This window comes from Notamacropus eugenii, chromosome 2 (assembly GCF_028372415.1).
Source record: "Notamacropus eugenii isolate mMacEug1 chromosome 2, mMacEug1.pri_v2, whole genome shotgun sequence".
NCBI classification, from domain to species: Eukaryota; Metazoa; Chordata; class Mammalia; order Diprotodontia; family Macropodidae; genus Notamacropus; species Notamacropus eugenii.
Genome location: NC_092873.1, coordinates 360,295,775 through 360,319,456, shown reverse-complemented (window position 1 = coordinate 360,319,456; position 23,682 = coordinate 360,295,775). Strand labels below are relative to the sequence as shown.

The following is a 23,682-nucleotide window of genomic DNA, read 5'->3' as shown; positions in this document are numbered from 1 at the left end:
ATATTGCCCCCATAATTACCGTTCCTTACTTTCTAGTCTTAGTCTCCCCAGGTCTACTGGATCATTCTCTGTTGACCATAAACCTGCTCTGGTCACTCCCATCCTTAAAAACAAAACAAAAAGCAAACAAACAAACAAACATAAGCCTCTCACCTGACCTCCCCTCTCCTTAAGCCTTCATTATGGATTTCTCCCCTCTCAGCCAAATTCCTCTATCTACACTCCATTGCTTCCATTTGCTGTTTTCTCACTTATTATCAGTTCATTACAATCTGACTTTGAACCTTATGACTCAAATGAAAGTCATCCCTCTAATGTGAGCAGTGACCCCTTAATTGCTAGATATGATGACCTCTTCTTGGTCTTCATCCTTCTTGACCTCTGGGGCAGCATTTGTTACTCTTGATGACCTTCTCCTGGATATTCTCTCCACTTTGGATTTTCATGATGCTACTTTCTCTTGGTTCACTTCTTACCTGTCTGACCTCTTCTCAGTCCCCTTTGTTAGATTTTCATTCATATCATGTCCTCTTACTGTGGGGGACAGGGAGGATGCCTACACATGGTTTTTTCTTGGGTACCTTTCTTTTTTCTTTCTCTCTGCTCTCTCTTACTTGGTGAACTTCTTAACTCCCATGGGTTCAATTACCATCCCTATGAAGAAGACCCAGATCTACACATCCAGCCCTAGACTTCTTTCTGAGCTCCAGTCCTCTATTACCAACTACTTATTGGACATTTCAAACCGGATGTCCTGTAGGCATCTCACACTCAATGTGACCCAAATTCCTCCTCCCTACCAACCCCATCTTCCTAACTAGCCTATTTCTGTAAAGGATATACTTTTCACTCTTGCTCACCTCACATATCCAATCAGTGTCCAAGTCTTGTTGATTCTACCTTCACAACATCTCTTGCGTCTGTCCTCTTCTCCCCACTTGTGTTACAAACCACCCCAATTCAGTCCTTTATCACCTCCTGCCTAAACTGTTATAGTAATGTAACTTCCTGCTTTAAGTCTCTCCCTTCTCCAATCTATTCTCCACACAATTTCCAATATTGCTATTGCCTATATCCTAAAGCATGGATCTGACCATGTCACTTCCTTGCTCAGTAAACTTCAGGGGCTCCTTATTACTTCTAGTGTCAAATAAAGACTCCTCCATTTAACAGTTAAAGCCCTTCACAGATTGGCTCCAATCTGCCTCTCCAGGTTTATTAAATATTAGCACCATTCATATATTTAATGGTCTAGTCAAACTAGCCTCCTTACTGTTCATTATACATTATCCAGTTCTTTGTACTGGTTGTCTTCCATACCTCATCTCTACCTCTTAAAACCCCGAATTTCTTTCAAAGCTCAGCTCAAATGTTGCCTCCTCCATGAAGCCCTTCCGGATTTCCCTAGTTGCTAGTGACTCTTCCACCAAATTACCTTATAGCCTTCTCTCTATATATATACATACAGGTACATGTATATGATTGGATTGAGTCTCGATCGTCTCATTTGTCAAATGGACATAATGACTCGTCTATATCTCATAAACTTGTTGTGCTGAACAAATGAGGTAATGTATAGTTAATTCTCAACATTTGTACATTTAGCTTTCATTACTTTAAGCATTCATTTTATTAGTAACCCCATTTTCACTTTCTTGTTGACAACCCTAGTAAAGAAAAAATCAAGAGCACAATGCTTGGAAGTTTGTGGAATGGGTGGCTTGGCATAATTGACCAGCTGATTAGAGACATTGAGGCTGCAGATTGCATCATTGATTGCAGCCTCAAGGTTCAACTCCGACTTGCCTGTACTATGGTCCCAAACTCCAAGACCCTTAAGGATCTTAAATGGTGCACAAAGCAGATGTTGCTGATAGATTATTTCCAGTTAGTGTGTCCTTCACTATCTCCAACATGATTCACCAGTTATGAAGGGCAGAGAGTCAGAAGTGATGTCAAGACCTCACCAGTCTCAGCATCTTCAGAGAGCAGTGACTAAAGTCCCAGCAACCTCTCCCTTGATTTTCAGAGGGTGGTCAAGGTAGAGAGGTTAACAGTAGTATATTATTCAGTACAATGTCCACACACCATCATCTAACAGTGGAAGGTTAAAAAAGTTTTATTTTTAAGAATTTTATTTGCTATACAGTATTTATGGTATTGTAGATTTCATGTGTTATATAAAGTGAATATTGTCTGAAATAATTTTTTTATTGAGATGTTAGCAGGAAAGATCAAAGAATTCTAGGGAATTACCAGTAAGAAAAAATGTTTTGCTTTGTTTTGGTTATTCATCTTCTTGGCAAAGGTACTAGATCTGTTTGTCCTTTCCTTCTCCAGCTTCTTTTACAGAAGAGGAAATTGAGGCAAACAGGGTTAAATGATTTACCCAGAGTCACACAGGTAGCAAATGTCTGAGGCCAGATTTGAACTCAAGATGAGGAACCTTCCCGATTCCAAGCCCAGCACTGTATCCACTGTGCCACGTGGCTGCCTTGAAATGCATGTTACTAACAATAGTATTTAGTGTACTGCATTTTATGGGTTATTTCATGATTACTATGTTAGAAAAAGTGTATATTATCAGAATTAACTTTTTGTTATAAAAATTACATGCAGAAAAGTATATTTTCATCCATCTCTAGCAAAAGATCATGGTTTTGGTGGTTGAGGGAGCCTAACCGTCTATTTCCCATAAGTTCAGTATATCAATATTCACATTTTTTACTTTCATGCCATTTTCTAGGAATGCTATCCCCATGAGGGTCAAGGATTCACTGAATGTGAATCTTGGGGTGGGGGGAAGGTCCACAAAAATGAAGTATTTACTATTTCCTTGTCTTTCCTCTCCTTCTCCCTTCAGGCCTTGTAATGGTACCACAGGGTGCTGCTTTAGTTCTGAGGGTGACCCTCACGGACAGAGAAGTAGCTAGAACATTATTAATTCTCACTTTGACCCATCTTTGTTAGAGACTCACAGTCTTATAGAAGGCCAGAGCTATATGGGACTTTAGAGACAATTTATTCTTTTTTCATAGAAGAAACTGAGGTCCCTAAAGGGGATGTATGTGTGTTGTGAAAGTGTTGGGTCTCCTGGCTCCAGTCTGTGAGAGATACTGAAAGAGCCACATTTTCTGTGGTCAGGTGGAGGGAATGGGAATGTTGAGAATGGGGCTGCAGGGATCTCTTCTAGGTATTTTGGAGTTCTGACTGGACAGATAATCATCCTAGTTGCTTCTTCTACTAACTTGCTGATTACCATCTCAAATGTACTCCATCTGTACCCAGGAAACAAGGCCAGAGATTGACTTGCCAAGGTCATGTAACTAATTAATGGTGGACCAGAAACTAAACTCCAGTTTTACTGGCTTCCTCATCCCTGCCTTTCCTACTGTGTTAAAGTTTGGGGGAATTCAGAAATGGGTGATGTAGAAAGGAACCCCTTGAGCCATGCTTCGAAGATAATTAGGGTTTCTGAGAGGCAGAAGGAAGGAAGGAGGGCATTCCAAACAGGGGGGAACAGATTTTCAAAGGTATAGAGGCAGGAGATTGACTGATTGAGGGCTAAGTAGAGAGGAAGTTGCCCCAAATCCCTCATTCTTCATAGCCACATTTGGCCTTGTGGTCTTTCCTATGAAAAACAACAGCTGTTTCCTATTGCCGCCCCAAGTGCCAAGAGTGTCCTCCACCCCCAACCAGAGCTGCATCCCAAGGGTTATCGGAGCCCTACATCTTTTGTCTTTCTCTGGCGCCAGGAAAGAAGGCAAAGTTAGGCTTGTCTCCACCTTCCTTGGAAATGAGATGTGAGGCAATATTGTAAACAACCAAGGGAAGGGGACTGAGAATGTAGAAAAACATGAGAATTTCTGTTCTTCTGGAGTGGACACACAACCCTATCATAAGATCTTGGATTCAGGGCTGGAAGGCACCTTAGAGAACATCATGTCCTACTCTCTAACTATATACAATAGTGGAACCTAAGGCTGGACAGAGAAAATGAGGCACCCAAAGTCATACAGCGAGTTGAGAAGCAGGGCTAGATTTCTAACTCTCTATCTTCCGTCTGCCATGCAACAGGCACTTAATAAATCCTTGTTGATGGATCCCAATTAGAGTATTACTTTCTTGAGAGCAGGGACTGTCTTTTTGCCTTTCTCTGTATCTCCAGTGCACAGTACCTGGCACCTATTAAGCATTTAACAAATGCTTATTAACTGATTGATTGTTTCTGAATCTAGGGATATTAAGTCACCTCTCACTTTTTAACCTGGTGTTGGGGTGACCTGCAACCTAGGGAAGATGAGAGTCCTACTATGGTTTCTGCCTCCAGCAACTGGGAAGACTGAATCACCTCAGTTCTTTATCTCTTCTAGGATTCCCTGCCTCTGCTCAAGTCTCTAGGGCTGCCCCACCAACCCAGGCTTAGCCGTAGCAAGGGGGAGATTGGATGGAGAGAGAGAAGTGGGAGGGATCAAACCTGTAGGGAGTGTGACTTTGCATATCCCCATGTATTCTGTAGGGCTCTCCCCATTTCCCTGGACCAGAGCTGTTTGCTCTTACTATTTCGCTTTCTCTTGCTTCTGTTCCCCTTAAAGAGTAAAAATGTTAAGTCCCTTAAGGATAGGAATCACTCTTTGTCTGTATGTCCTTATCGCCTCACACAGCACCTACCACATGGCAGACACTTAATAAATCTGATTGATTGATTGACCAAAGAATTGACCAATATTTCCAATCATAACTCCTCCCATGCTGAGCTCCTATTCTTGACATTTCCTGTGGGTAGAAAGAAGGCACAAAGTAGATCCCATTTTTGGCCAAGTAATTAAGGGCCAACAATCAGAGCCAACATTTCAGGTTTATAAAGTACTTTATATACATAATCTCTTTTGAACCTCACAACAGCCCTGTGAGGTAGGTACTCTAGGTATTATTGTACCTATTTTACAGATGAAGAAACTGAAGATCAGAGAGGTTAATTGATTTGTCCATGGTCACACAGCTTGTAAGAGGTGGAGGTGGGACTCCACCAGTCCAGTTCTCTACTGACTTCAAAGCCAGCCCTTTTCATGACATGCTTATGAAGCCCAAGACAGCAAAAGGTGCTCAGGTCCTGGAGTGAGGAAGCAGTGGAACCAGGGACAGACCATAGGCATATGTGTGGTGTACATATGGGAGCCCTTGAGTGTGAGAACGCTCTTGCATCAGGCATCAGTCGTGTGATTCCTTTGCTGAGTTCAAGTAGTGAAACGGTTCATTCTTTCCCATTTCCACTACAAGTTGAGCTGAAAGAGATTCCAGAAGTAGAAGACTCAGGCAAAGAGCAGCCTAAAGACAGTTCTGAGAGAAGTGATAAGAATTCTCCAGGACCCATATCCTTCTGCTGTCGTCCAAAGGGAAAAGTTTTACAAAGAACTTTGAAAAACAAGATTATTCAGTCTACCTCCAAACTGTCAACAGTTTTTGGGTTAAAGCTTCCCCTGGCACCAAAAAAAGGTAGTATTCACTCTAGTCTAGTCCTTCAGGGATAGGCTATGCCAGCCTGATCCACCTGGGACACTGTCTACTCCTCTCCTGCTCATCCTGTCTCATCAACTTCCTGTAGCTTAAGCCACATGGCAGAGATTCCAGAACATCTGAGATGATATAATACTACCCACATCTGGCTGACAAGATAGGTCCTTCAGCATCAAGCCCAAGCTTGAGGCTACTCCAGCCTTGCTCAGGCATCTTGTTGTACAGAACTCTGCTTAGTGGAGGACTTTGTACAAAGCAGGAATTTAATAAGTGTTCTTTAGTTTAATTGGAGCTAAGAAGAGATTGGAAGAACCACACAGCCTGGCACCCAAAGATGTCTAGATGGTGGACACCAGGGGAAACTTGCATCCTTCCTTTCCCCCTCTCTCTGCCTCCCTCAATAAATATATTACCAGGGTGATAATTTTTCTAATCCCTGGCCACATGAACCCTTACAACCATAGAATGTCAGAGCTGGAGGGGATGCTGGAGGTCTGGTTTAAGGACCTGTTGCTCTCACCTTTTTTTTCTTCTTGCTAACAGGATCAGAATGGTTGCTATAACCACCACCAATATCAATAGGAGGATGATGCATGGAGCCAGAATTCGGATCAATGGGATGGAAGACCTGGGAACAGAAAGAGAAGGAGATGGGAGAGGGAGGAGACAGGGGAGGAAGAGGGAGGCAGAAGGAGATGAGAGATTGGAGAGGGAAATGGGAGGGGGGGGAGATGAGAGCTAGGAGAAGGAAGACAACATGGAAGAGGAGGAAGGAGATGGGAAAAGAAGATGGAAGAGGGAAAGGGACATAGGAGGGAGAGAGAGATGGGAGAGGGAGAATTCTTTCCTGACTTTCACCTTCAGAGTCATAGGCAGTCAGGACTGTCGCCCTCAGGGAGGAGATCTCAGCTCTGGAGCTCACCTGGACCTTGGTTTCATATCACTGGAGCTATAGTGGGAAGTGGCTGCCTGGGCCACATCTTGTTGGGTTCTTGTCTGGAGGGTCTCTTGGCCCCTTCCAGGGATTGCTCCCCCGATCCCCATATTTGTGAATGTTGCTGGCTTCATCTTTTCATGGGTGGGAGTGTTCATTCTTGGATTCTTGGATTCTTGCCCCTGCTGGACATTCCCTGTAGAGAGAGGCTGATGGGAGGAGTTTGGGGAGACAGAACTCCCAAGCCATGTAAAGAGAAAGGAGAAAGCAGAATCCTGACTTGGACTAATAAGCACTAGAACATGCTACAAATGAAAAGAGAATATTTCAGCCTCACCCCTTTCCCTCATCACCTTCTCTGCACTGTTTCAATCAGGAGTTGGCCCAGATGGGCTCAAAGAAGCCCCAAACCAACCCATTCTGAATGGTCTACATTTCATGAACATCTGGCCACATCTGGACAGAAGCATTTGAGTGGATAGAAGTGGGTGCATGGTTATGCTCCAGAACATGAGATTAATCATCATTCTTATCATTCCTTTCTCGAAGAATGCTGCATCAACACATACTGCATATCTACACAGAATTTCTGCCCCCAGAGTGCCCCTGTCCTCTCCCCTTGCCTACTTCTTATACTCAATCCCTCCACTGACCGGGATCAGTATGAACTACGCAACTGAGCTCCATCTCCTATCCCAGGAACAAATTATAGTTTCCTACAACCATAGGTTTAGAAGTAGAAGGGACCTTAGAAGTCAACTGGTTCAACCCCCAATGTACCATAGAGGAAGAAATTGACAATCTAAAGAGGAAAGTGACTTGCCCAAGGTAACAGGCTGTATTGTGTTTGTCTTTCATTCTTGAAGAGGACCATGATATCAAGATAATGACATGACTTGCAGAGAGTAACCAGAAGAGTTAGGATTTGAATCCAGGCCCTCTGACTCCAGAGATTGTTCTCTTTTCCTTTCCTTTATACTATCACCCCAACCTGTTGGACTGTTCACCCACACCTAAGGTTATGCTGGTAAACATTTAACCACAGGCTCTCTCAAAAAATGCATAAAAGATACACTTTTAAGTTTAATCTGCAGTATAAACATTTATTTCATCACTGTCCAGTCTATAAGTGAACAAAACAATAGATCATCCCTTGATTTGTGTGTTTCCCTATTTTTGAGGTGTAAATGCTCACAATGAAAATTAAACAATTGGGTCTTGAGAGCTACTACAAGCTAGCCCCAGCACATCACTGCCCCCCTCCCTGCTCAGTATACTTTGATTTTATGTCAATGGGTACACTGAACAGGGTCAGATAGGGAAGAGAGGAGATGGTGGCTAATAACAGTCACTCAACCTGCCCTCTCTCTGCAAGAACACAGGATCCCATTCCACTGCCTTCATGTCACAGTACTTCTCTAACATAGAAGGCAGCCCCCATCCCACCCTCACCACTCCCCCCAAATCAATCACTCACTCAACTCTGGAGACTGAGTTTCCCAAACTTTTGCTCCCTGCTGGACACTCCTTGTAGAGAGAGGCTGAAGGGAAGGGTTTGGGGAGACAGAGCTCCTGAGCCCTATAAAGACAAAGGAGAAAGCAGAATCTTGTCTTGGACTAACAAGCACTAGACCATGCTTCAAATGAAAAGAGAGTATTTCAGCCTCACTCCTTTTTCTCATCACCCTCTCTGCACTGTTTCAATCAAGAAATGGCCCAGACTGGCTCAAAGAAGCCCCAAACCAACCTATTCTGAATGCTCCTCATTTCAAGAATATCTAGCCACATCTGGACAGAAGTGCTTGAGTGGATAGAAGTGGGTGCATAGTTATGCTCCAGAATATGAGGTTACCCATCATTCTTATCTTCACTCTCTCCAAGAATGCTGCATCAACACACACTGCATATCTACATAGAATTTCTGCCCCCAGAGTTCCCCCTATCCTCTCCCCTTGCCCACTTCTTATACTCAGTCTCTTAATTGACTGGGATCAGTATGAACTGCACAACTGAGCTCCATCTCCTATCCCAGGAACAAATTAGAGGTTCCTATTATCATGGATTTAGAGATAGAAAGGACCTTAGAAGTCTGCTAGTTCAATCCTCAATATGTCACAAAGAATGAAATGAACATCTAAAGAGGAAAGTGACTTGCCCAAGGTAACAGAGAGTAATCAGAAGAGTTAGGATTTGAACCCAGGCCCTCTGACTCCAGAGATTTTCCTCTTTTCCTTTCCTTTGTACCATGACCCTACCCTGTTGCATTGTTCACTCACACCTAAGGGTATGCTGGTAAACATTTAACCACAGGCTCTCTCAAAAAATGCATAAAAGACACACTTTTAAGTTTAATCTGCAGTATAAACATTTATTTCATCACTGTCCAGTCTATGAGTGAACAAAACAATAAATCATCCCTTGATTTGTGTGTTTCCCTATTTTTGAGGTGTAAATGCTCACAATGAAAATTAAACAATTGGGTCTTGAGAGCTACTACAAGCTAGCCCCAGCACATCACTGCCTCCCTCCCTGCTCAGTATACTTTGATTTTATGTCAATGGGCACACTGAACAGGGTCAGATAGGGAAGAGAGGAGATGGTGGCTAATAACAGTCACTTAACCTGCCCTCTCTCTGCAAGAACACAGGATCCCATTCCACTGCCTTCATGTCACAGTACTTCTCTAACATAGAAGGCAGCCCCCATCCCACCCTCACCACTCCCCCCAAATCAATCACTCACTCAACTCTGGAGACTGAGTTTCCCAAACTTTTGCCCCCTGTTGGACACTCCTTGTAGAGAGAGGCTGAAGGGAGGAATTTGGGGAGACAGAGCTCCTGAGCCCTGTAAAGAGAAAGGAGAAAGCAGAATCCTGTCTTGGACTAATAAGTACTAGACCATGCTACAAATGAAAAGAAAGTATTTCAGCCGCATCCCTTTCCCTTATCACCTTCTCTGAACTGTTTCAATCAGGAGATGGCCCAGATTGGCTCAAAGAAGCCCAAACTCAACCCATTCTGAATGGTCCACATTTCACAAACATCTGGCCACATCTGGACAGAAGTACTTGAGTGGATAGAAGTAGGTGCATAGTTATGCTTCAGAATACGAGGTTACCCATCATTCTTACCTTCCCTCTCTCCAACACACACCGCATATCTACATAGGATTTCTGCCCCCAGAGTTCCCCTTATCCTCTCCCCATGCCCACTTCTTATACTCAGTCTCTTAATTGACTGGGATCAGTATGAACTGCACAACTGAGCTCCATCTCCTATCCCAGGAACAAATTAGAGGTTCCTATTATCATGGATTTAGAGATAGAAAGGACCTTAGAAGTCTGCTAGTTCAATCCTCAATATGTCACAAAGAATGAAATGAACATCTAAAGAGGAAAGTGACTTGCCCAAGGTAACAGAGAGTAATCAGAAGAGTTAGGATTTGAACCCAGGCCCTCTGACTCCAGAGATTTTCCTCTTTTCCTTTCCTTTATACCATGACCCTACCCTGTTGCATTGTTCACTCACACCTAAGGGTATGCTGGTAAACATTTAACCACAGGCTCTCTCAAAAAATGCATAAAAGACACACTTTTAAGTTTAATCTGCAGTATAAACATTTATTTCATCACTGACCAGTCTATGAGTGAACAAAACAATAAATCATCCCTTGATTTGTGTTTCCCTATTTTTGAGGTGTAAATGCTCACACTGAAAATTAAACAATTGGGTCTTGAGAGCTACTACAAGCTAGCCCCAGCACATCACTGCCCCCCTCCCTGCTCAGTATACTTTGATTTTATGTCAATGGGCACACTGAACAGGGTCAGATAGGGAAGAGAGGAGATGGTGGCTAATAACAGTCACTCAACCTGCCCTCTCTCTGCAAGAACACAGGATCCCATTCCACTGCCTTCATGTCACAGTACTTCTCTAACATAGAAGGCAGCCCCCATCCCACCCTCACCACTCCCCCCAAATCAATCACTCACTCAACTCTGGAGACTGAGTTTCCCAAACTTTTGCCCCCTGCTGGACACTCGTTGTAGAGAGAGGCTGAAGGGAAGGGTTTGGGGAGACAGAGCTCCTGAGCCCTATAAAGACAAAGGAGAAAGCAAAAATCCTGTCTTGGGCTAATAAGTACAGTGCATCACAACAGACCTGGAGAGCTCAGGACTCCAAATAAGACCTTCTAGTATGAGGAAGTCCCAACTCCTCCTTCACTGTTAAGGGCAATCAATGTCTTGTGTTCTTTGGAAGGAGTAAAGCTAGCTCTCAATTTTCCTTTTTAGGGAGGGAATCCTAGCAGTGAAGATGACAATCCTCAAATATGAGGTCACAGATTCATAGATTTAGAGCTCTACAGGATTCGGCCCCCCCCCTTTTTTTATAGAAGGGCAGATTGAAGCCTAGAGAGGTTAAGTGATTTGTCCTGTCACACAGGTGGTTAAATGGAAGAGGAGGTTTCCAACCCAGATTCTTAATATCCAAGTCCAGTTTTCTCCACTGCACCACTGCCCTTCATCTCTGCCAGTGTCCCATGTCTATCCCTGGAGCCACCATTTCCCCTATTACCCAGACTTAAAACTTTGAATCATTTTTGATCTCTTGCTTCTTGATTCTCCACATCCAAATCAATCACAAAATCCTTGGTTTTTTTCTTTCAGAAGATGAAAACACCCTTTCCTTTCTCTTTATTCTACTAGAAACCACCCTCACTCATGTTCTTATGCTAATGATATAAACTCATTCCTAGAATGCTCAGCATTAGAAAGGACCAAAGAATCATTAGAATTAGATCCAGAAGAAACCTTAGAGACCATCTAAACCAACCTGGGCCACTCATTTTACAGATAAGGAAACTGGGGCCTGAAGAGGTTAAGAGACTGATTTAAGATCTATGTAAACATTACTGTCTTCATTTATAGCAGAGGAAACTTGCCTAGGATTCCTCAACTTGCTTCCTCTGCTGCTCGTTCCACACTTGCCTCTTCATCACTGTGACTGATGCATTAACTTTCTGGTCTCTGAGGATCCAGTCTGTACCACCCCCTATAATCCACCCTGCCCACAGTTGCCTGTATACTCTTCTTATGGTACCAACTGAATCATGCTACTCCCTTGCTTGATAATCTTCAGGAGATCCTTACTGCCAACACAGGAGAAACTCCCATTGTCTTCCAATGTCATCCCCATCCCCACCAATACTGACTGGGTATGGAATTCTCAGCTGACCATTGTTTTCCTAACCAATCTAACATGTGACACCTATGGTAAATCCAGGTGTGTTTTGTTCTACACAGAGAGGAAGCCTCCTTTCCGCTAACATCTGGCAAACCTTACCTACTTTCCCCCACAGCTCCAGCTCTAAGCCTGTCAATGAGCCCAGCCCCTTCCCCAGTGATGTCAATGAGGCAGCAGCTAGATGGCCCTGTGGATAGAGTATTGGGCCTAGAGTCAGGAAGACTTGAGTTCAAATTTGGCTTCAGGTACTCCCTATCTGGGAGACCCTGGGCAAGTCGCTCAACCTCTCTCTGCCTCAGTTTCCTCAATTGTAAAATGGGGATCATAATATCACCTACTTCTCAGGGTTGTTGTGAGGCTCAAATGATATATATATATATATATGTATGTATGTATTACATATTAAGCACTTTTGAAGTACTTAGCACAATACTAGGCAGAATATACTTAATAAAGGCTTATTTCCTTCCCTTTATAGGTGAGGGGAAAGAATCCTGGAAGAATACCTGAGTTAAAGCTATGTGGCTTTAGATGAGTCATTTAATAATTACCTCTTGAGATCTCAGAGAATGGGTCTTAGAGAGAATTTAGAGGTGAATCCCCAACTCCAAACCCTTCTCTCCCCCACATCTCAGTGACCCTGGCTTCAAGCACCTAAGGCTATTAGTGTCTCCATCCAACAAACTCTCAATGACTCTTGTCCTAAGACCCCCAGTCCTCTCAGTGTCCCAGACTACTCCAACTTTTTAGGGTTCTTAGCTCCAACCAAAAGAACTTTATGATGCTGGGGGAAAAAGTTGAGTATTGGCTGAGAACTGCAGGGAGTAGTGAGTTCATGGTGTCCTGAGGGGAACCAAGGGGTTTTGCCTCTGGGGACCTCCTGTGGAGCAGACAGAGCCTAAAGAGCATCTTCTAGTAGCTTCTAATGGGCATAGAAGATCCCAGTAAGCAGCAGCCCTAGACTGAGTGAATGGTCAATGTGGTAGGGGGAGGTGAAGAAGACTCAGAAATATAGTGTCATCCCAGACTCAGAAATACTTAAGAATAACTTTGACTACAGGGGTAGAGGGGTATTCATTAGGATTCACTTCTTTTGCTTCCAACCTATCATAGCTCTCTATATAATGGTATTAAAAGATCACAGAGCTTCCTCCCTTCACAGGTGAGAAAATGGAAGTCTATAGAGGGGAAAGTTACTCAAGGTCACCTTGGTGAGCGAAGGTTCAAAACGGTGCCAAATCCATCACTCTCCAGAATATCTTGTTCCTTTTCCTTGATCATCACCATAGCACCCTTCCCACCCTTAGCCCACCTCAGCCTCAGTCCTTTCAGTTTAAAAAGAGAAAAGATTACCTGAATAAACAACCACATCAACTGCAAAAACTTCATCAAATCCAAATATGGAAATCCCACACTGGTATTTCCCAGCATCGTTCAGAGTGACTTCCCTTATGACCACAGTGAATGTTAGATGTTGGGGATCATCCTTGATGGATACCTTGCCATCTGTCTTTTCTTTCCCTGCATCCGTGCTGATGACAGTGGCACAGCGGCTAAAAAATATTCTCTTGTATTTGCACCAGTATTTCTTGTTTTCTTGATACTTATCATCATAGGAGCATTGTACAAACAGAGAACTTCCTTCTTGTCTAGTTATTTCCTTTGGACCCACAATGGCTCCATAACCTGAAATCAAGTAGAGTAAAGTTGGCAATACCTGGATCTACACAGACTCAGTTCCTGCAGGGAAGAAGGAAGGGGGCCTTTCCCCTCAGAATTCCTCTGCTTCTTTCTTTAACAGTCTCTGAGATCAGTAATTCCTTCTAGTTTCCCTTGGAAAATTCCCAGGATTATGAACTCCATTGTCTCAAGTGGGAGAATAAAAGATGTCAGACAAGGAAAGCAGTTCACTCAACTGACTCATACTGTCAAACAGAGGAAAGAGGGGTCTTACAATTTCCAAGTCCAAGATCCTGAGCTCAGGTGCCATTCCCTAGGAACTGAGTATCTCTCTCCAGGAAACCACCAGAACCAATGCTCTCTTGGCATCTCAAGATGGAAAAGGGAGAGTGGACATTGTTGGCCTGGGAGCAGTTGGGTTGGATGGGACAGACAGATTGGGACAGAAAAGCTGCAGGTGGGCTTATCAGAGATGGCCTGAAAGGCTGGTTCTGGGGAAGGAGAATACAATACCCAAAGACCTTCACTCTTTAGGGGATGGGATGTCTTGCACACCTACAGTGAAAGATGCCAAATCCCAGACCCTCTTACCACCCCAGGGGCTTCTAGTCAAATCCATTCTGTTCTCACCTGGAATGATGATCCAACCCCAGAGCAGCAGAAGCCTCATTGTCTGTTCTAGGGCTAACTCAAGAGCTAGGAAAGGATGATTCGTTGTCCTGGACCTACAGGGAAGGGTTCATTGGGTCTATGTAAGACTCCTGCTGATTCTCAAAATGTTAGTAAGAATGTGAGATTTCAGCAGTTAGTCTCTCCTTTTAGGTATTTCCCACAGAAGCATCATTTCCTCCAGATATCCCAAATAAGAGTGAAGAGGGAAGTGGAGGGGGTGTATGCTTGCCCATCTGGATGGGAGGGGTTTCTATCAGCTGATTCTTCCAAGTTTCTTTCCAGCAACTATGTCCATCTATCTATCCTCCTCCTCAGTTCTGAGTACTCACAGGAATCAGGACCACCTCTCTTCTCCCCAGCCCCCTTTTTGCCCCCTCCCAGCCCTGCAATTGAGAAAATACCAAAGCCTTTTCTCCTGTGTTTGCTAACCCTGAATAATCAGCGCCGTGACTGCTCAGCTCCAGCACAGTCATCTCCATTCAAGTCCAAGGAGCTTAATTGAGTACTATCTGAAAATGACCACTGGGTGGCAGCAGAAGGTTGAGATGAAGCCCCTAAGTAACCTCTGTCTCTGAGCACGGCTTGAAATTTGGGGGTGGAGAGTGGGAAGGAAATAGGGAAATATGGATTTTTTTTTGAATTTTGTCAAGTAAAAATGTAAACCAACTTCCTGTATTGTACCCCGTAGAGACTTCCAACCCTTTTAACCTCTCTTTCTTTCCCAATCACCACTTACATCTCGTGCCTGTTCCCATTCACTGAGAATGAAAAACTTAAATGAAAAGCTCTTTTAACTCCTTCTATTCCTCCAAATTTCTCAGCATAAATCCTCACTCTTTTCTTCTGTTCTCCACTCTTGGATAAACTGGTCTGACATGATATTCCATTTCCCATCTCTTTGTCTTTGCATAAGCTATTTCAAGTGAAGGCAAGTTAACAAGCGCTTATTAAATGCTTACTATGTGCCATGTTGGGGCAGCTAGGTCATGCAGTGGATAGAGCACCAGGCTTGGAGTCAGAAAGATCTGAGTTCAAATCTGACCTCATACACTTACTAGCTGTGTGATCTTAGGCAAGTTACTTAACCTTTATTTACCTCAGTTCCCCATCTGCAAAATGGGGGTATATGGAGAAGGAAAAGACAAAGCACTTCAATATTTTTGTCAAGAAAATCCCATGGACAAAATGGAATCTCATAGAGTAAGACATGACTGAGCAACAGCAAACAATGCCATGAGCCATGGTCATACAAATACAGGAGAAAAAGAAAGACAGATTCTACCCTCAAGGAGCTTCCATTCTAATGGAGGAAAACAACAAATAAAAGTAAGCTGGCTGTAGGAGGGAAACGAAGGTACTTGGTGTGGGGGCATTGTGGAGAAAGCCTAGGAGAGTCAAGCATGCAGCCGAGAGGAATGAAGGTAGGGATGGCTGGGCTTCCCACTTAAAATAGAAATTCTGGGAGGAATCAGCCCTTAAGAGGGAGAAGCTGCAGGGACAGAGGGTACTTCCAACTATGAGAAGTCGTCCAGGGGTGGTCTGAGCTTCTAAGGTTAAGAAGTTTCTAGGGCTTGGTAGAAAAAGTTTGGGAGGTCAGGAGTGTAGCTTGGAGAAGAATACATGAAAAGTTTGTTTTTTGTTAAGGGGAAGGATGAGAAGTTTAGGTTTCAGCTTGTTCAGTTTAAGGTTCAGGTGGGACATCCAGGGGAGATGGTTGTGCTAGCTCTTAGCCCTTCTCTTAGTCATGATGGCAAGGTCATGTAACTTGTTCTCAGAAGATGAGACTATATTCCTCTTTTTGGTGACTTGCTGAGAATACTCTACAATAATCTAACAGGGAGGGCCTCCCTTTTAAACCCTCTCCCTTTGTATTTATTATATCACCCTGTTGCTCTATCAAATAGTAAGTCAATGTGGTGATGGCCCCTAGAGATCAGCATCTCTCATGACTGGAGGTCCTTAATCTCTTTTTCTATCCTCCCACCTGTACATAGGCCATTCACTAGAGCTCGGCTTCCTCTTTCTGCACCTTGAGTCCATTAACTTCTTTGTCACAAGGTGGGTAACATTATAATATTCTTTTGTCAGAGGTTTATCTGATGCTTGTCCCCTTACCCCTTCTTCCATTTTTTTTACCCTTCTGTCCAAGAACCCCAATTATGAGAAGCAGCAAGTTCCACTCCTTTCTTTTCCCCTTCTACACTAATACAGTCTTCTTCTTACTCTTTTTTTGCTTTACCCTTTTCAAACTCTCAGAATGGAATCAATCCACCCCTCAGGAGTCAAGGTTCTGAAGGGACACTTTTCTTTTTCCCTTATTAAAATGTTAATACTACAAAATCATTTGGCCCTTTCTAATTGCTCAAATAAATACACTTTTCTAGGATTCTCTTAACTTTTGTGTTTGCATTTCAAAGTTCCTATTCAGCTCTGACTTTTTCATTAAAAATGCTTATAAGTTCTCTATCGCATTAAAGATTCACATTTTTCTCTCTGTAGGATTATATCTTTGGACTTCTGGAATATTTGATTCCAAGATCTCTGTTCATATTTAGTAGAAGCTGCTGACTCTTGTGTCATGCTGACTGTGATATCCTCTGCCTCTGGGACTCACTTTGATTAGAGAATAGGGAGCTCCAGATCAGCCATCTCTTTATTTACATCTACCTGCATTTCTCTGGATTTCTCCATCATGTCCCCAAACTGAGTATCTTCCCTCTTCCCCACCCCCTCCTTTTTCAGATTTTTTTCATGTGTTGTCTTCACCCATTGGACTGTGAATTCCTTGAGATACTATCTTTCTTTTTTTTGTATTTGTATTCCTAGGGCTTAGCACAGTGTCTGGCATACAATAGATGAGTAAAAAATGTTTTTTGATACTTGATATCGCTTGATACTTGAACTACTTCTTTCAGGATGCTTGCAGTATTTTTGACTTGACATGGGAGGTCTGGATTTTAACTTTGATATTTCTGGGACTTTTCCTTTCGAGACATTTTAGGTGATAATAGGTGGATTCTTCCTACACTTTGCTTCTGTCTCTAATAAATCTGTGCAGTTTTCATTTATGATTTCTTGAAATGTAGTGTCCAGTTTTCTTTTAAAAACATGATTTTCAGAGAGTCAAATTATCTCTCCTTGACTCATTTTCCAGGTCAGTTTTTTTCTGTATCAGATATCCTAAATTGTCTTCTATTCTTCAAACTTTTGATTTTTGTTTTAATATTTCTTGCTATCTAATGGAGTCATCAATTTCTATTTTCCCTATTCTAGTTTCTGGGGAGTCCATTACTTTGGTAAGGTTTATCTTTTTTTCCTCCAAGCTATTTATTCTCCTTCCATATATATCATTCAGTGTTTATTTAATTTAAAATTCTTGCTTCATTTCTTCTAGGTATTCATGTAGTTTTTGTGAAAAATTCATTTTTTTCCTTTAAGTCACTGCTAGAACATGTTAAGGAGTTATTCATGCCTTCTTTGAAGAGATTCTAGATTTGTAGGTTTTTTAAAAAAATTATTGGATTGTATCTCTTTTTGGTGTATTCATCTCTCCAGCTTTAAGTTGTGAATTGAGACTTTGTGCCAGGGTGAGGTTCCACTCTTTCTGGCATGTTTCAGTTAGGTGGTGCTTGGTCTTACTTTGGTCACCTAGATTACTCCTCTTCCTGCTCCTGCTCCTTTTCCTCCTCCTCCTTCTCTTCCTCTTCTTCTTCTTCCTTCTCTTCCTCTTCTTTCTTTAGCTAGACCCCTGAATCTCTGAGATTGAGAGCATTGAATATTGAGAGTCACCTATGGTGTCTCAGGATAGAACGTTAGGGCCCTCAGTATCCCAAAAGGTCCATGTCGTAACCCCACTGACACTGGTGTCTAGTCTTTCTGAGAACTTCCACAGGCCCCATGTGGATTTAGAAAAACCCTGAAACTTAGAAGGTGGAGTGAAGATGGTGGAGTAAAGGACTTGCCTGAGTACTCCCCCAAACCCCTCCAAATACCTTTAAATAATGACTCTACACAAATTCCAGAATGACAGAACTCACAAAAAGATGGAGTAAAATAATTTTCCACCAGGAAAAGTCTTTCACACCTGGGTGAGAGAGAAGCACAGTTCAGAGCAGGCTGTGCTAGCTCAGACTGGGCCCTGGCAAACCAGGAGCAAGTCTGGGGCAACTGAATCAGTGGCAGCAGTGGCAATTTCCAGACCTCTCATCCCACAGATGATAAGGAGATCAGACAACGGGTCAGGAGACTTACAGGAGTTCCTTTGCTGACACCAGGGGCAGGACTCTGTTGCATTGCCTTTACTTGGATCTGGGTTTCAGTGCTGGGTCTTGGTTCCAGTGTGAGGAGAAGCACTAGCACAGCAGAGCTTGTAGCCACAGGGGAGTAGGGACCTTGGTCACAGTTCCAGGGTGGGAAAGAGAGCTTGTGGTAGCTTACAAACCAGTGCCCAGTACAGAAGTGGAGTAAACACACTTCTCTCTAGATCATACCACCTTGGAAGAGTCAAAAATTTATAGGTCCCCAGAATTACCTTTGAAAGCAGCAGCACAAAAACCAGAAGCTTGGGACAGTGTCCACTCCACTGACAAAGTAGATCCCCACTTTAGCAAAGAGTTAAAAGTCAAGAAATAGACTGGAAAATGAACAAACAACAGAAAAAATTCTGACCATAGAAAGTGACGATGGTGACTTAGAAGTCAAAATTCCTGCATCCAAAGCCTGAAAGAAAAAAAATATGAATTGGTCTTAGACCATGGGAGAGCTCAAAAAGGATTTTAAAAATCAATAAGAGAGGTAGAGGAAAAATTGGAGAGAGAAATGAGAGTGATGCAAAAAATCATGGAAAAAAGAGGCAAAAGCTTGGTAAAGGAGACACAAAAAAATACTGGAGAAAACAACATCTTAAAAAAAAGAAAAGGCCAAATGATAAAAGAGGCAACAAAAATCCACAAAAATTGATGTAGGAGAGATAATTTAAGAATTATTGGACTACCTAAAAGTCATGATCAAAAAAAAGAGCCTAAGCATCATCTTTCAAAAATTATCAAGACAAACTGCCCTGATATTCTTGAACCAGATGGTAAAATAAAAATTAAAGGAATCTACTGATCATCTCCTGAAAGTGAGATGAAATGAAAATTCCTAGGAGGATTTTAGCCAGATTTCAGACCTCCCAGTTCAAGGAGAAAATACTGCAATCAACCAAAAAGAAACAATTTAAATATCGTGGAGCCACAGACAGGATGACACAAGATTTAGCAGTTTCTACATTAAAGGACTGGAAGGCTTGGAATATGATATTCTGGAGGGCAAAAGAAGTAGCTTGCAAAACCAGAATCACCCACCCAGCAAAACTAAGTATAATCCTTCAGGAGAAAAAAATTGATATTCAGTGAAATAGAGGACTTTCAAGCACTCCTGATGAAAAAATTAGAGCTGAATAGAAAATCTGACTTTCAAATACAAGATGCAATAGAAGCATACAAAGGTAAACAGGAAAGAAAAATCATAAGGTATTTAATAAGGTCAAACTGTTCATATTCCTACATGGGAAAATGATATTTGTAACTTCTAATAACTTTGTCTTTATTAGAACAGTTAGAATGAGTATACATAAGACAGAAAGCAGAGGTATGAGTTGAATGTGATGATATGATTATCTAAAAAAATAAAATTAAGGGATGAGAATGAAGAATGCACTGGGGGAAGGGGAAAGGGAGACCTAAATGGGATAAATTATTTGACATGGGAGATTTTACAGTGGAGGGTGTAAAAGCAAAAACATTGACATGCACAGGAAAGGCAACTTTCTAGGGGTCAATAATCACTTTAATCAAGTACATGTATCATTCACTTAGTTCAGGGGGAAAAGTCAGCACCCTGAACTTCACAGAAAATACAGAGAAATTTAAATCAACAGACATGCTTCCAACTCTCTGACATAAGCAATATATACTTAGATCAACAGACATATCCAATTGTCTGACAATTACATACATACATAGTTACCAGAGAGGAAAGCCCTAACATCTGGATTTTCAAAGCCAGGGGGCTGCTTAGTGGCTTGCCAGAGTCTCATCTGGCACACAAAGCTTCTTCTAAAAACTAAGCCCCGAAGTAAAACCTCATCCTCAGAGTATTTATACATTTTTTTAGAGCCAGAGGGTATCACAACCCTTGAGAACCAGTGCCTCATTAGAAACTTAACAAAAGGCCTTCCTACAAATCTTCCCTAATCAAACTCCCATTAATGGGCAGGCCTGTTAATTGATGGGAAAGATCTTTAATCACATTAAAATAGTTAACAATACAAATACATATACTGTTTCTAGCTAAAGAAATGTTAGTGTCTGTACTTTACTCCTAGTAAAGACTTTGGTTGATAAAGACAAGATTCAGTCAGAGGCACCTGATTATACTAAAGAAATAACCAGCAAAAGATCCTACTTTGCTTGCCATCACAGAGGGGAAAATAAGAGAAGTGGGGAGGGGAGTGATCGAACCTTATTCTCATCAGAATTGGTTCAGTGAGGGAATAATATACATGCTCATTTGGGTGTAGGAATCTATCTTACCATATAGGAAAGTAGGAAGGGAAAGGGATAAGAGAGAGGTGGGAGTTTGGTAGAAAAGAGGGCAGTTTGAGAGAGGTAAAAGTCAGAAGTAAAATACTTTTGAGAATGGATAGTGTAGAAGGAGAAAGAGAGAGAGAGAAAGAGAGAGAGAGAGAGAGAGAGAGAGAGAGAGAGAGAGAGAGAGAGAGAGAGAGAAAGAGAGAGAGGAGAGAGAATAGGATAAACAAAGGGAAAATAAGATGGAGGGAAAAACATAGTTGGTAAACATTACTGTGAAAAAAAATTTTATAGTGAGTTTCTCTAATAAAGACTTCATTTCGCAAAAAATATAGAAAACTGAGTCAAATTTATAGAAATAAGGACCATTCCTCAATTGATAGATGGTCAAAGGCAGTTTTCACACAAAGTAATCAAAGCTATCTATAGTTATATAAAAAAATGCTCTAAATCACTATTGATGAGAGAAATGCAAATTAAAATAACTCTGAGCTACTACCTCACACCTGTCAGATTGGCTAATATGACAGAAAAGGAAAATGACAAATGGTGGAAGGCATGTGGAAAAATTAAAACACTAATATACTATTGGTGAAGGTGTATAGTGATTCAACCATTCTGGGGAACAATGTGGAACTATGCCCAAAGAGATAAAATACATGCATGCCCTTTGATTAAGCAATACCCTACTGGATCTGTGTACCAAAGAGATAAAAAGAAAAAGGAAAAGGACCTATATGCACAAAAATATTTATAGCAGCTCTTTTAGAGGTGGCAAAGAACCGGAAATTGAGAGGATGTCCATCAATTAGGAAATGGTTGAAGAAGTTGTTGCATATGATTGTGATGGAATACTATTGTGCTTTAAGACATAATGAGGAAGATGCTCCCAGAAAAACATGGAAAGACTTACATAAACTGATGCAAAGTGAAATGAACAGAACCAGGAGAACATTGTACATAGTAACAGTAATATTATTTGATGATCTACTACTACTTTTCTCTTCATTAATAACTTACCTATTCTCAGCAATGCAAAGAATTCAAGATAATTCTGTAAGACTTATGATTAAAGATGCTGTCCATCTCCAAAGAAAGAACTAAGAGACCCTGATTGTAGATCAAAGAAACTTTTTCTTTACTTTGTTTTTCTTGGGGTTTTTTCTATGTTTTCCTTTACAGAATGACTTACATTGAAATATGTTTTACATGACTACACGTGTATAACCTATGTCAAACTCCTTTCCTTTTCACTGAGGGGCGGAAGGGAAGGGAGGGAGAGAATTTAGAACTCAAAATTTGAAAAAAAGATTTTAAAATTGTTTTTATATGTAATTGGGGGAAATAAAGTATTAAATAAGATAAAAGAAAAACGCTAACTTAAAATTTTTTTTAAAAAAATTTTCATTTGTATTTTTAGTCCTAAATTATCTTCCAAAACCCCTCCTCCACCCATTGAGAAGGCAAGAAATAAGATACCCGCTTTATATATGAAGTCATGGAAAACGTATTTCCACACTATCCATGTTGCCAAAAAAAAAGGCAAGAAAAATAAAGTGGAAAAAGATCTGAAATCAGAGTTCATCAGTTACGTCTCTCCTGATGGATAGCATTTTTCCTTTTGAGCCTTTGGAATTGTTGGGGATCACTGTATTGATCAGAGTTGCCAGGTCTTTAACAGTTGATTATTGTTACAATATTTTTGTTATTGTGTACAACATTCTCCTAGTTTTATCTCTTCCCTTTGCATCAGCTCATGTAAAGTTTTTCACCCTGGGACCTTCTGAGGGGAGCTCTGCAGTCTTGTAGACTTCACACAGAGAGCCCTGAAAGCTGCAAGTGCCTCCAACTCAATCCTTGTTGTGCTAGGAGGCTGATAGCTTGGGTGCATGCCCTGGAATGGTCTTTGCTAGAGGTGGGGCTCCCTTTCATATTGCCTCCTGACTGGCTTTTGGGCAGTTCCAGAATGGATAAATTGCCTTACTCTAATTTCTCATTAGATTTCTTGATTGTGCTTATTCAATCTGGTATGAATTCCAAGTTTTTGCTAGAATAGGTAAGCTGGACAGCCTATTTCCATTCAGGCAGCCATCTTGGCCAGAAGTCTCTGGCAGTAAAAATTTCTCAATAGGGAGGTCATAGAATTAATCTTTCCAACAAGGCCTGTGATAACTTCCACAGGCTAACCAGTGAACATCATTTATAAGGTCATTTTGAAGGTGGGAAGCCAACAGGAAAACCAACTTGCAGAGTGTGCTATAGTGATCCATGCTGCTGGGGCCTGATGGGGGCAGTTAGCTGGCATCGGAAAGGCCTCCCCCACCCTCCCTGACATTTTGCTAGGTACCAGGTTTCCTGTGGTGTCAATAAACATTTATCAAGCCAGTACTAACTGCCAGTCACTGTGCTAAGCACTGGAGTCAAGAAAAAGTCAAGAAAAAAATGCCCATGTAACTTGCCCATGGAGACCTGAGCCAGAGGCTCTCTATTCCTTCTAGAACAGTGGAGTTTATACCCCTAGTGGCTTTAGCTCCAGTGGAAGAAGAACCAGATACTCAGGTTCATGAAATGGATCTAACCTTCCAGAAAAAGGTAAAAGGCCCATCTAGCTCAAAAGATATAGAGCCAAGTGCCTGGGCTGCCTACTATGATTACAACCCATTCAATTAGAATAGCTTGCTGGGCCCCCACCCAAGTACATATCCTTTTTCATGGGATTCAATAGACACAGGGTGCTACAGGACCCTTATGACCAAGACACTGGAATTTCATTATCATCTATCTGAACCTGTTCTACCTTGGGGAGAAAAGGTCTTGGAAGACAAAATCATCTAAGACTGCCCCCATTCTATATACGGAAGGGACAAAGCCACTGAGAGCAACATTCTTAGGATGTCAGAGATGAAGATAGAAGCCTGAGCCTTCTGCACCATTGACTCTGGATTTATACTCCTCATATCTAGGAAGGACACAGGTGGTTCTTGGGATTGCTTCCTGATCATAGTTGGAACTTATTCACAGCAAGAGACCAAACTAGACACAGTACATCAGGAGGGCTGAAGAG

The 23,682-nt window shown here is 41.8% G+C and overlaps 1 protein-coding gene across 7 annotated transcripts; it reads right to left on the bottom strand.

Moving 5' to 3' along the window:
• Nucleotides 1-4,851: 4,851 nt before the first annotated feature.
• Nucleotides 4,852-14,207, bottom strand: CD300LG (CD300 molecule like family member g). 7 transcript variants are annotated; one of them, XM_072646665.1, is made up of 8 exons: nt 14,005-14,207; nt 13,048-13,380; nt 10,443-10,544; nt 9,194-9,295; nt 7,929-8,030; nt 6,440-6,698; nt 6,038-6,145; nt 4,852-5,285 (listed from the first exon to the last, which is right to left on the bottom strand). In XM_072646665.1, the coding sequence occupies exons 1-8, from the start codon at nt 14,042-14,044 to the stop codon at nt 5,255-5,257; spliced, it is 1,077 nt and encodes a 358-aa protein (XP_072502766.1). In that variant the 5' UTR covers nt 14,045-14,207; the 3' UTR covers nt 4,852-5,254. The 7 variants fall into 7 exon arrangements, with proteins under 7 accessions (XP_072502766.1, XP_072502767.1, XP_072502770.1 ...); XM_072646666.1 differs by having other exon boundaries at nt 6,440-6,647; XM_072646669.1 differs by lacking the exon at nt 7,929-8,030 and having other exon boundaries at nt 6,440-6,647.
• Between the last annotated feature and the right edge of the window lie 9,475 nt (nt 14,208-23,682).